We start from the raw sequence: 13,352 nt of genomic DNA on the forward strand, positions 1-13,352 counted from the left end.
TGCTCCTGAACTGGGGGCTCCGTGTTGCCCCTGAGTCCTCAGCTCAGGCTTCACTGTGCCCTCTTGCCAATGAAAAAACACAGAAGTGAGGGGGCCCACACCCCGGAGGGGAGCACCCCAGACGTGCTGCTCCCCGGGTGCTTCCTGCCGTCTGTCCTGGCCCAGGGGTCACAGGAGGCTCCCGGCCAGCATGGTCATTCAGAGAGGACAGGCAGAGAGGAGCTGTCACCTCTCTCCTCCCTCCTCCCCCTGCTGGCCACCCCCCCCGACCCGATTCTGACAGAGGCTAAAAATACCCTTCTGTCCCCACGTGGCTGCCAGCCCGGCCCAGCCCAGCCCAGCCTGGCCCCGTCATATCCCAGCAGGTCCTCCGTGCCCCTTGGCCAGCTGGGCAGTCGTGTTCTCCAGCCTGCGTTCTGAGACGAGGTCTCGGTGCCCACCGAAAGGTAGGATGGTGGGGGGCAGCCGGAAGAGGGAGCAGAGGACCAGGGCTGGGACCAGCAGGGGAGGGGGGCTTCTAGTGGACAGCCCAGTGGGCCTGGTGATGCCAGTCCTGGGTGCTGTGCAGAGAGACCTGCACACGGCCTAGACCCAGCCCCGGGGGACTGGGGTGGGGGCTCAGCGGGCCTGCTTCCCTCCAGGCCCTTCTGGAGAAGCGGGGGGAAGGCTGAACCACACCTCTGCCTGCAGCCAGGGCCGCGGCGTCCAGCCCTGGCCAGAGCTGGATTGAGGCCCTTTGTTGTCCTGCCCGCTCTGCCCTCCTCACTCCCGGCCTGACAGGCACTGGGTGGGGGGCTCTGAGCCCCCCAGAATGCTCGGCCCCCGGCGAGGACTGCAGGGCGGCAGGTGTCAGCAGATGACCTGAGGCTCCCTGGGAAGGTGCCAGGCGCCCCCGCCCGCTGGCCCCCGGCTGCTTGGGGCGGGGGCAGCCTGACTAAGCTCCTGCGCTCCCCTGAGAGGGACACGCTGCCTTCCTTCCAGCCAGAGGGCTTTGTGGGGAGCGGGTGAGGCAGGCTGGACGCCCACCAGGGCCCCGGATCCGTCCTGACCCAGCGGAGCCCAGGCAGGTTCTTGGGCCTCTGGGTGGGTTCTCTGTATGCCTCAAGCTCCCGCCACAGGCACAGCTGCCCTGGGGCGGCCACAGTGCAAGCTCTCCTCAGGGGGCTTTGTCGTTTCCATGGCACTGGGTGGACCCGGCATTTTGCACTGGCCTTCGCTTTGTCGGCTGCTAAGGCGCCCCCTGGTGGACACGCGGTGTCTCAGGGTACAGCTTCTTGCTGTGTGGTCACTCTGGGGAAGAACAGCTGCGCAGAACTTGCTTTTCTCTGGGGCGGTTTTCTTAGGGCAAAAATATCAGAAGATAGTAAGGAAATGTGCGCATAATTAAATTAGCCCAGAAGTGCATTTTCTGGATCAGGCGATTCGAACTGAGATTGCTCTCTTTTGGTTGCTTGTCTTTACCAACCTACGTCCAGCAACATGTAACATGGGGGGGTCCGGGGGCCCGGGACCCCCGAGCTGTGTGGTCTTGGATAAGGGACTTGAGCCTCTTTTTGCCTCTGTTTCCTCACCTTTAAAGGGACGTGAACAGCAACTGGCTGGTGGGGTTCCCATGAGGGCTGGTGTTTGTGCAAAGTCCAGGATGGCTTGGTCTGTGGGGGGCGCCGGGAGGGCACGGCTGATGCCCCAGCCCTTTCACCTCCAGCCTCTCCATCTGCAGATGTCGGAACCAGAGAGGGGCGTGGCTCACTCAAGGTCACCCAGCAAGGTCATGGCAACAGAGGTTCCCCGTAACCATGGGCCAGTAAGGACCCATGGGGCTGAAACTATTCAGAGGCAGATGCCCCTCCCAGCAAGGGGGGATGTGGGGATAGAGGAGGCCACTAGGAGGGTTTGGGGGTGGCAGGGACCCCCGTGCTCCAGGGGGCCTGTTCTGCATAGTCCAGCGGTGCGGAGAGGGGCTGAGGCTTGGTATTCTTGTTGGCCCGTCCTGCCCCAACTGCCTAGCCTCTCTGAGCCTCAACCGCCTCACCTGGGAAAGACAGTGCCTCCGCCTCCCAGGGCCTCGGGGCTGGCTTAGGTGAGAGGCTGGGCGAAGCGCTTCACACATGGTTGATGCTTGAACCGACAGTCAGCCCAACAGGCGACTCGGGCCGACAAGACGGTCCCCCTGGCTGACCCTGCTGGCTCCTCTCCCCAGGAGCCCGCACGTGGACGCCCGTGAGTAGGTGAACCTCACGGTCATGGTGCGGAACGTGGACGACCTGGACTTCCACCTGCCCTCGCATGCCCAGGATGTGCTGGATGGCCTGCAGCGGCTGCGCTCGCAGCCCAAGCTGGTGGACGTCACGCTGCTGGTGGGCGGCCAGGAGCTGCCCTGCCACCGCGGGCTCCTGGCGCTGAGCAGCCCCTACTTCCACGCCATGTTCGCCGGCGACTTCGCGGAAAGCTGCTCGGCGCGTGTGGAGCTGCGGGACGTGGAGCCCGCCATGGTGGCTCAGCTGGTGGACTTCGTGTACACGGGCCGGCTGACCGTCACCCAGGGCAACGTGGAGGCACTGACCCGCACGGCCGCGCGCCTGCACTTCCCCGCCGTGCAGAAGGTCTGCGGCCGCTACCTGCAGCAGCAGCTCGACGCCACCAACTGCCTGGGCATCTGCGAGTTTGGGGAACAGCAGGGGCTGCTGGGCGTGGCCGCCAAGGCCTGGGCCTTCCTGCGGGAGAACTTCGAGGCCGTGGTCCGGGAGGACGAGTTCCTCCAGCTGTCCCAGGAGCGGCTGGCTGCCTGCCTGGCCGGTGACCTGCTGCAGGTGCAGCCAGAGCAGAGCCGGCTGGAGGCCCTGCTGCGCTGGGTACGCCACGACCCCCAGGTCCGGGCCGCCCACCTGCCCGAGCTGCTCAGCCTGGTGCACCTGGACGCCGTGCCCAGGCCCCATGTGCAGCAGCTGCTGGCCTCGGAGCCGCTGATCCGGGAGTCGGAGGCCTGTCGGGAGGCCCTGGTCCAGGGCCACGAGGGGGTGAGTGACAGGCGGGGAGCAGGGAGAGGAGCCCCGAGACCCCACCTGCATGGGGACAGACGGGATGAAGTGGGCATCCCCAAGGTGTCCCCAGCCTGCAACGCCACCTCCCTGGGGTCGGTTCACCTTCTAAGTATGTACCGCACCCCTACGTGTGCTACTTCCTGCCTGTGAGGATAGGCGACCCAGAAGTGGTCATCCCCAGCCCACAGCTTGATGGGGAAATCCCCTCGAAACACACCCAAGCAGCATGAGAAAGGCTAGTGCTGGACTTTGGGTGTCCTCTGAGGGGCAGACAGTCAGGGAGAGCTGCCTGGGGGAGGCAGCATCTGAGCTGGGCTTTAGAGGAAAGATAGGAGCCCGGCAGGGGGAAATAAGCCAGGAAGAATGCACAGCTTGTACAGAGACGAGGAGCACAGACAGGCGTGGCAGCCAGCCACCACCTGCCCTTAGGAAGCTGCTCAAGCGTTTATGGGGTGCAATTTCCTATCTGGGCTGGCGGTGGGCCTGGTGAGAGGGCAGGTCCTTAATGAAGTGACAGGCCAGACTATGACTGAGGCAAGGAGCTGAAGTCTGTCTGCTCCTAGGCAGCTGGCTCCGGGCCTTGCTCAGAAGGACCTCTTAGGAGCCAACTCTGGGGACAGAGACGTGGCTCAGGCCAGCGGTGGGGTGTGTGGTGGCAAATACTGGCCACTCCGTGACCAGGCACCACTGGCCTGCCGGAGACAGGGTTCAGCCGCCAGCCACCGGCCCACGAGGTGGTGACCCTGTAGGTGCTGGAGGTGGGGGGTCTGGACATTGGAGGGTGGGTCAGAGACGCAGTGGGACTCTGGGATCCAGGGAGCTCTCCCCCAGCGAGAAATAATCCAGCATTTCCTGCCACCCAGCGCCGTCCCAGGTGGCCACCCCAGCTGGCACAAGGGAGCTGGGCTCCCAGGGGAGGGGAGCCTACCTGGGGGGCTGGGGACAGGGTCTGGGGCTTGGTTCCAAAGGTGGTGCAGAAACACCTGTGCACGGTGGGGCGGGAACTGGGGAGTGGCTGGGAGGGAGCAGGCCTCACGCTCAGGCCCACAAGGACCCGGCTCCCACCTGTCCAGGTTCTGAGCACTTACCTTCACCGGCCCATGGCGGCCATGGCATGTGGACATGTATGCATGCACACTCATGCACAAGCACACACACACTGCAACTCACCCCACTCCACACGTGTGCACAAGCACACACGGGCATGCACACGCTGCAACTCACCCCACTCCACACGTGTGCACAAGCACACACGGGCATGCACACGCTGCAACTCACCCCACTCCACACGTGTGCACAAGCACACACAGGCATGCACACGCTGCAACTCACCCCACTCCACACGTGTGCACAAGCACACACAGGCATGCACATGCTGCAACTCACCCCACTCCACACGTGTGCACAAGCACACACGGGCATGCACACGCTGCAACTCACCCCACTCCACACGTGTGCACAAGCACACACAGGCATGCACATGCTGCAACTCACCCCACTCCACACGTGTGCACAAGCACACACGGGCATGCACACGCTGCAACTCACCCCACTCCACACGTGTGCACAAGCACACACAGGCATGCACATGCTGCAACTCACCCCACTCCACACGTGTGCACAAGCACACGCGGGCAGGCACACGCTGCAACTCACCCCACTCCACACGTGTGCACAAGCACACACAGGCATGCACACGCTGCAACTCACCCCACTCCACACGTGTGCACAAGCACACACAGGCATGCACACGCTGCAACTCACCCCACTCCACACGTGTGCACAAGCACACACGGGCATGCACACGCTGCAACTCACCCCACTCCACACGTGTGCACAAGCACACACAGGCATGCACATGCTGCAACTCACCCCACTCCACACGTGTGCACAAGCACACGCGGGCATGCACACGCTGCAACTCACCCCACTCCACACGTGTGCACAAGCACACACACACTGCAACTCACCCCACTCCACACATGTGCACAAGCGCACACAGGCACACACACACTGCAGCTCTCCCCACCCCACACTTCTGCACTGATGCAGGGCCACACTGTGGACCCACAGCGGCTCCCAAATGCACAGGCCACGGCCAGCCTCAGAAGATACGGCGGAGGCCTGCCGGCACCCAGGCCCCTCTGCCCGAGGACAGGGCCTGCCACTGACCCCAGCCCCCTGGCCCCGCAGGCGCTGCTGGCCCTCCCGCAGAAGCTGGAGGAGGTCCTGGTGGTGGTGGGCGGGCGGGCACTGGAGGAGGAGGAGGAGGGAGCCGAGGATCTGGACCCCCAGGCCGGGAACTTCGCCTTCTACCACACCAAGGCCAGTGAGTACCCGCGGGCCGCACAGCCCTGGTGCAGGGCCTCCTCTGTCCTTGAGGTGGGGGGTCGCAGAGGAGCCTGGGCCCCAGCAGGGGAGGGAGGCAGACTGCGGGGGGGCACGGCAGACCCCTCTGCCTCCAGCCGCAGCCCTAACTCTGGGGTTCTACGCACTGGGACCTGGGGAAAGTGGCCCCCGCCCAGACTGCCTGGTGTGGGAAAGTGGCCACTGGCCCGGGCGGGAGGGACAGCTGGCAGCTGCTTCCCCTTGGCACTCTTGCTCTGTGTGCCTCAGGGCCTCAGTCCTGGGGGAGCACAGGGAACTGGGGGTGCAGACAGCCTGGGACGTGACAGCCCAGGATCTGGGTCGGCCCAGTGGGGTCCCGATTCCAGCCTTTGAGCAGGTCACTTCGCCTCCTTGAGCCTCAGTTTCCTCATCTGTGAAATGGCCTTTTTGATGAGGAGTCAGTGGGTGGGTGAGGGGCAGGCCTGCCTCTCCTGCCCGGGAGCCCCTTCACAGGCCCCCCCCCCCCACCAGAAAGGAGGGTGAGAGGGCAGCCAGGCTCGGGATTGGGGTGGGCGCCACACCAGCCCCGGGAAGTTCTTTGGAAATCAGCAGTTCGCTGGCTGCCATCCTGGGGCTGCCGGGCAGGGGGCCACCACCCCATGGCGTCAGCGACTGGCAGGCTCCAGGAAGCCAGGGGCCGGCTGTCCCAGGTCAGGGGCTGACGGGGGGAATTTGGGGGCTGACGTCAACAGATGAGCTGGGAGCAGCTGTCCCTGAGACCCTGGAGGGGGGGCAGCAGGACCGCTGGCAGGCCAAGGCCTGGTGACCGCTGGGCAATCCCCACCCTGGGGTGACACAGACGTGAGTCAGGGGGACATGGAGTCCCTGCCCAGAGGGGGTTCCGCATGTCCTGAAAACCGCCGTTCGGCTGTAAATAATAAACAGGAGTCCTCCTGGGGACATCCCAGAGGCCCGGTCTCTCCCACAGCCTTCCACAAGCACCCAAAATGTGTCCATAGAGAGGACTAAACATTTTTATTGCTCATTCTGTATTTTTTCAAAGTCATCTCTTGATCGTGTAGCTTCGTGGAGCAGATCCATTACTGCTTCGCGCAGTAACGTGGGCACGTTGCTCTGTGCCTCACCTTAGGGACAGTCGTTCTTACAGCCACCATCAGCTGGGCAGCTGCCGTGTGACAGACGCATCTCCCGTAGTCCCCACCCACTGGGAGAGAAGTTAGCCCCATTCTACAGATGAGGAAACTGAGGCCGGGGTTTGTCCGAGGCCACGGCACTGGGGCAGGGGAGCAGGGATTGGGACCCATTCTGCCAGCTGCACGGCCGCATCTGGCCCCTCCCCGCTGCCCATGGGCCCAGAAGGTGCTCGGGATGAGAAGCAAGTGAAGACGCTTGTGTTATGACCCACCTGGCTGGCGATCAGCCAGCCCTTAACCCCTCCTCCATCTGATTGGGATGAGACCTGACTCAGGGCCAAAAAGTCCAGCGGGGTCAGTGGGATTGACTGCAGGGTCAGGGTGACAGCCAGCCCCTTGGAACCTGGACCCCTTCTCCGCACACCCAGGGTGCCAGGCTCTGAGAGCAGCAGGGGGAGCCAGGGACCCCCTGGAGCCAAGCCTGGGGCACAGGGGTGCCCAGGGCCACCTTGAACCCACCCCACTGTCCCCCACCTCTGTGCCTAGCTGAGTCCAGCCTCTGCCCCCATTGGTGAGGGGACATTTCTGCCCCCCTCAAGCAGAAGAGGCACTGAGCAGGAAGGGGGGCCCCCCACAGTGAACCCAGCCACCCTGACACTGCCCCCCGTCTTCCCCCAGAGAGGTGGATGGCCCTCCCGGATTTCCCCGACCACCACAAGTGGGGTTTCTCGCTGGCGGCGCTCAACAACGACGTCTACGTGACAGGTGGGCGGGCAGGGTCCCTGTCCTGAGCCCTGTGGCTGAGCTGACCCCTGAATGCCACGCCTGGATCACTGACCGTTTGGTCAAGACTCTTGCAGACCTTTTCATCCTACAGAGACAAGGGAATGTCAAGTCCATGGGTCCACAAGCGGGCACGGGGCAGTGTCATGGGCTCTGTCCTGCACCTAGGGTCTCCCCAGGAGGAAGCATGTGAAGGAGGGGGTTGTCCCTCTGCTTTATATCTTAGAAGTTGGGGGGGTCCTCGGGAGGTTTGGTTGAGAAAAAAGCTTCTGCTGATGGAGGCTTGAGACCTTGTCCTGCTTGTTTATGGGGTGTGGAGGGGTCTCTGCAGGTCACAGGGCTAGACCGTGCCACTGCGGTCACCCCCCCTGCCCAGCGTCTGGCAGGACAGAGGCCTGGCACCGGGGAGGGGACAGGAGCCCTGGTGCTCAGCCCCCGCCCGCCCAGAGGCCCCAGGCCGGTGGGCGCCCGAATGGACACAGCCTCTCCTGCAGGGGGCTCTCGGGGCTCCAGGACGGACGCGTGGTCCACGACGGAGGCCTGGTGCTTCCCCCTGAAGGAGGCCACCTGGAGGCCGGTGGCACCCATGCTGAAGGCCCGCACAAACCACGCCAGCGCTGCGCTCAATGGGGAGATCTATGCGGTCGGAGGTAAGGCCCCTCCCCGCCCCCCGCCCCCCACACCTGGGCCCCTCACATCCCACCCCACCCCCACCCCACCCCCCTGCATCCTGGGGTGCGACTCAGGCAGGAGTCTCGGGGCCCAGCTCCAGGCTGCTTCCATGTTCTCTGGGACGCAGAGAACAGGGCAAGGAGTCAGTCCGCCGACCCCGTGAGGAGCAGGGGCCTCTTCTGTCGGTGGGGCTGGCCACTCTCATCCCAGGACCCAGGGCTCAGCCCTCAGCTTGGGGTCACCTCCTCGGTGACATCCCTGGAGCAAGGGGACACATGGGGCATCCTTTCGCTATCATCTGGCCCCACACACCCCCAGCTTGAGCTCAGGGCCTGCGGTATTCCCCCCGCACCCCAGAGGTGCAGCCAGGAGTCGTCCCGGGGATGCTGATGGTCAGATGAACAGTGAGAGACGCACTGAGTGGCTGAGCAAGAGTGTCCCATGGCCTCCGGAGGTGACAGCTGGCCCTAGGGACATCCCCGGAGCCCCACCTGTCCCGGGTACCCCCTTTCCCTCAGTGGCTACCGTGTTCCCCACCCAAGGACAGAGGGATCGCACAGGGGTACAAGGCAGCTTGGGGCACAAGGCTCTCAGAGACCGAGGTGGGCTCCAGGTGGGCGCCCACCCACCGCTGCTCTGCGCCACCGTCACACCCAGGCTGTCCAGGGCTGGGAACGTGCGTGTGTGCTAAGTCGCTCAGTCATGTCTGACTCTCTGTGACCCCATGGACTGTAGCCCTGCCAGGCTCCTCTGTCCATGGGATTCTCCAGGCAAGAATACTGGAGTGGGTTGCCATGCCCTCCTCCAGGGGATCTTCCCGACCCAGGGATCGAACCCACGTCTCTTACATCTCCTGCATTGGCAGGCGGGTTCTTTACCACTAGCGCCACCTGGGAAGGGCTGGGTGAGGGGCTGCCTAAAAGTCCCCCCAAGAATGACTTTCTCCATCCCAGGAAGGGCCTCCACCATGTGAAGGGCCTGGGGGTGGCGGCCTTCCGGGACCCCCACAGGCCCCTCTCCAGGCACCCCGGGCTCTGAAGGGCTCGAGTGGCTGGGCCTCACAGGGAGGCCCCATCACCTGCTCCGGAGTTGGGCATCCCTGGTCCAGGAGCCCACTCCTATGCCACTTCTAGGCGAGTGGCCTTGGGCAGACACCCTCCCCTCTCGGAGCTCTGCTCTCCTCTCTCTAAAATGGGGCACATCGCCTGCCTCTCGGGGCTTCTCAGGTGACTCAGTGGACAAAGAATCCGCCTGCAAAGGCAGGAGATGCAGGTTCGATCCCTGTGTTGGAAAGATCCCCTGGAGGAGGGCATGGCAACTCCCTTGAGTATTCTTGCCTGGAAAACCCCATGAACAGAGGAGCCTGGCGGGCTGCAGTCCATGGAGTCACAAAGAGTCAGGCAGGACTAAAGCCACAGACCACGCACACACACTCCCGCCTCTCCAGGCTGTGCCCACCTCCCCCTGCCCTTGCCCGCCTGGGCACCCAGGGCGGCCCTGCAGCCTCCGCAGAGCCTCAGAACCTGCGTTTCCAGGACCCTTCCCTCGTCCTAGCCCCCGGCAGCCCTGACCCCACCCGTTGGCCTGGCAGGCACCACTCTGGACGTGGTAGAGGTGGAGAGCTATGACCCCTTCACGGACACCTGGACGCCCATCCGCCCGGCCCTCAAGTACGTCAGCAACTTCTCGGCGGCCGGCTGCGGGGGCCGACTCTACCTGGTGGGCTCCAGCGCCTGCAAGTACAACGCCCTGGCTCTGCAGTGCTACAACCCGGTCACAGGTGGGGGCCGGCGGGAGGGGCGTCCGGGGCCCGGGGGGGCGGGGGGGCCGCAGGCAGGACCCGGGGGCGGGGTGGGGGGCGCAGGCGGGACCCGGGGGGCGAGGGGCTGGCAGGACCCAGAGGGCGGGGCGCAGGTGGGACCTAGGGGGCGGGGCGCAGGCGGGACCCAAGGGTCAGGCACGCCCGTGACCCGTCTCAGCGACTGGAGGGGTGGGGGCCCGGGGATAGGTGTGGCCAGGGCGTGTCAGGGAGCGGGCAGTCGCAGGCCTCTTACAAAGGGCCACGGCCTCCCCAGCGATGGATGGGGCAGTGGGGGAAGGCACGGGCCCACAGGGATCACCAGCATGGAGCCACAGCCCCCCACAGTCTAGAGGTGTGGGGACAGGGGACCAGGAAGCCCTGCCCCGGGTCCTAAACCTGTCTGGCTGCTGGATCTGCCTGGAACCAGCCTCGTGGGGAGGGGCAGCAGGCCTGAACCCCTGAAGCCCAGCGGGCACCAGCTTGGGCTCTAGGGTTGGGTCGGGGTTTGGGCCCCAGCCTAAGGATACAGGGCTTGCACAAGGCACCTCCTTCCTGGCATGGGCCAGGTCCAAGAGGGAGTGAGTCCCCCGCCTCTGGGGGTGATCAAGCCAGGGAGGGGGCATTCTTGAGCTGTTTCAGGGGGAAGGAGCCAGCTCTCTCTCTCTCCCTCAGGGTAGCCCCTCTGGTCCATCCTCTGGATGGTGGGGCTGAGGATTCCACAGGAGGTGGACCAGGCCCAGGGTCAGGTGGGGGCCCCGGGTACAGGACCAAGGGGCCAGCAGGATGGAGGCAGAGGCCTGGGGCGCCCACTCAGGCCACGGCCTCTGGACACCTCGCAGCGCCTCCTGAGGACCCGAGGATGAGGCTCCCGGGGACCCTGCCCCCCAGCCGCACGGCCGGGAGGCTCAGGGAGGGCCTCCCCGGTGACGCGGGCGGGTGTGTGTCCGCAGATGCCTGGAGCGTGATCGCCTCGCCCTTTCTCCCCAAGTACCTGTCCTCTCCACGCTGCGCCGCGCTGCACGGGGCGCTCTACCTGGTGGGGGACAACACCAAGAAAGTCTACGTGTACGACCCCGGGGCCAACCTGTGGCAGAAGGTGAGCCCCTCCCACCCCTGGAGAGAGCAGGCCTGGGCTGTGGTCCCCGCTGGGGCAGGGGGCAGAGAATGAGGTCTGGGGACGCAAGGACCCAGAGGGGCCCCCTCCCGAAGACCTGGGGCCGCTGGTCACTGCGGATGCTCTGTCCTCAGCACATGGAGAAACCTGTCCTCCTCCTCAGGGGGCAAAACCATGCTCGGCCAGGGGCGCTCAGGGGCTGGTGGACTCAGAGAGAGCTCCTCCTTGCTGGTGCCGGCCAGGCCCACGAGGGAGAGACTCCCCCACCCCTGGGGGTGATCAAGCCACGGAGGGGGCTTCTTGAGCTGTTTCAGGGGCAAGGAGCCAGCCCTTGGCCCCCCACCCCACCCCCATTTCTGCTACTTCCCCCTCCTCCATCACCCCAGGGAAGGGGGCGGGGGCTCGTGAAGGCACCAGAGCCCTGGCCTTCCTCCGCATTTCTTCCCGAGAAGGAGGAGGGACAGTGCCCAGAGCCCACGGTGGCCTCTGCTAGCCAGGCCAGCCACGCAACAGCGGGGCCTCTGTGATCCGCTGACCACAGCTGTCCCCTGGCGTCAGCGCTCAGCTGACCGGAGGCCCCCATGTCAGCAGCACGACAGGTGCAGGCCGGCCCTGCCAGGCTCTGTCCCTGGGGCCCGTCACCCGGGGCTGGCCCGGCCTGCCACCCGGCTCTGGACCGGGGTCTGTCCTCCACAGGCCTGGAGGTCTGCCGCCCGTTCCCTGCTCCACCTGGGTGGCCTCCCCCATCTTGCCCTCCCCGGCTCTTCGGGAAGGGCACACACCTCTCTCCCTGGCCTGGGGAAAGCCATGAGCCCTCAGCCCACAGCCCCTGGCCAGGCTAACCCCGAGGCCCCAGGCCGAGGCGAGGGCAGAGAGATGAGTCCCCCAGGGCATCTGTCAGGGTGGAAGCCACACCATGTCCTTGAGAGAGAGATAGAGAGTCAGAGGCCCAGCCTGCACCCTGGGAGCGAGGCCCGGGTCCCCCTTGACCCCCCAGGCTCAGATATGGGCAAACTCGGAGAGCACAGGACGGCTGGGAACATTATCCCTGGAGCAGCGGGGTCTCCCCCGCAAGGGAAAGTCTCAGGGGTCCCCCAGGGGCAGCTGGGGGCGGGGCTGAGGTCCCAGGAGGCAGGTGGGGGGCACCCTGGATGGGGGGTGGGGCGGGGTGCCCCTCACCCTGAGGCCGCGGGGCGCTGAGGGCAGACCGTCCGCAGGTGCAGCCCCTGCACAGTCTGCACGAGAACGGGGCGCTGGTGCCGCTGGGGGACGCACTCTATGCCACGGGCGGCCGCTGGCAGGGCATGGCTGGGGACTACCGCGTGGAGATGGAAGCCTACGACCGCGGCCGGGACGCCTGGGTCCGCCTCGGCGCCATGCCCCGCCTCTGGCTCTACCATGGGGCGTCCGCCGTCTTCCTGGATGTCTCCAAGTGGACCCAGCCCTTCGGGCCCGCCCCGGAGCCCTGAGCCGCCCTGCAGCGCCCCTGGAGCAGGCCGGCGGAGCCCCCACCCCGGGGGACGGGCCCCCTTTCACTCTGGTTTGTCTGACGGCTCAGCATCACCGGCCCCTCTGGGTCCAGGCTGGGCTCTGGCCACCGGGGACAACAGGGGACAGAGTCTTCGTCTCTGCGGCAAGACCACTCCAAACTCAGAGCTGACCAGCGGCAAGGGCTGGGCCTCTGGATGCCTGGAAGGATGGGAGAAGCTGCGCACCTGCCGTGGGGCGTCTGAGACCTCAGAGCAGGGAGCCGGGCCCTGGGGAGCAGCGTGAGAACTTGTGATCTGTCTGAGGACCAGCCGCTCTGGGCTGTGTGTCCCACGGGTGGCGGTCAGAGGGAGCCACGCAGATGAGGGTGACCGCGGGGGCCCGGGAAGCCGGGGCCGCAGAGGGCGGGTGGTACCGAGCGAAGCACCCCAAGGCTGGGTCAGCGCCTGCCGTGGTGGGCCTGCTTCTACCTCACAGCTGTGCGGCCCAGCCGGCCGCCCACCCTCTGCCATCAGGCACACGGGGCTGGCTTGGGAAGGGTCTCCCGGCCCCCAGGCTTACCCTGGCACAGGTTTCCAAAGGCTGCTTCTGGGGAAATGGGAGGTCCAGCTCCTTCTGGGTCACCCCTCTGAAGGGCAGCACCCACAGAAACAAAGAAGAGGGGAGGGGGAGGGGCTGGGATAAAGAGTCTTTCCGCTTGCCTGGGGTGAGGGGCGGGCTGGGGGCAGAGGGGCGGCAAGGCTGCCCAGAGAGGGGAGCAGGAAGGGCCAGGGCTCCCCCTTTCCTTGGGGTATGTGCTAAGTTGCTTAAGTTGTGTCCGATTCTTCGCGACGCTATGGACCGTAGCCCACCAGGCTCCTCTGTCCATGGGCTTCTCCAGGCAAGAATACTGGAGTGGGTTGCCATCTCCTCCTCCAGGGGATCTTCCCCGACCCAGGGATTGAATCCTCGTCTCTTATGTCTTCTGTGTC

The 13,352-nt window shown here is 65.5% G+C and overlaps 1 protein-coding gene across 1 annotated transcript; it reads left to right on the forward strand.

Moving 5' to 3' along the window:
• Window positions 1-365: 365 nt before the first annotated feature.
• On the forward strand, window positions 366-13,038 carry KLHL30 (kelch like family member 30). The gene is made up of 8 exons (XM_070463582.1): window positions 366-446; window positions 2,201-3,017; window positions 5,235-5,370; window positions 7,202-7,288; window positions 7,801-7,956; window positions 9,570-9,758; window positions 10,730-10,875; window positions 12,111-13,038. Exons 2-8 carry the CDS (start codon window positions 2,244-2,246, stop codon window positions 12,360-12,362), a joined length of 1,740 nt encoding a protein of 579 aa, XP_070319683.1. The 5' UTR covers window positions 366-446; window positions 2,201-2,243; the 3' UTR covers window positions 12,363-13,038.
• Window positions 13,039-13,352: the final 314 nt, after the last annotated feature.

The sequence above is a fragment of the Odocoileus virginianus genome, unplaced genomic scaffold (genome assembly GCF_023699985.2).
Source record: "Odocoileus virginianus isolate 20LAN1187 ecotype Illinois unplaced genomic scaffold, Ovbor_1.2 Unplaced_Contig_5, whole genome shotgun sequence".
NCBI classification, from domain to species: domain Eukaryota; kingdom Metazoa; phylum Chordata; class Mammalia; order Artiodactyla; family Cervidae; genus Odocoileus; species Odocoileus virginianus.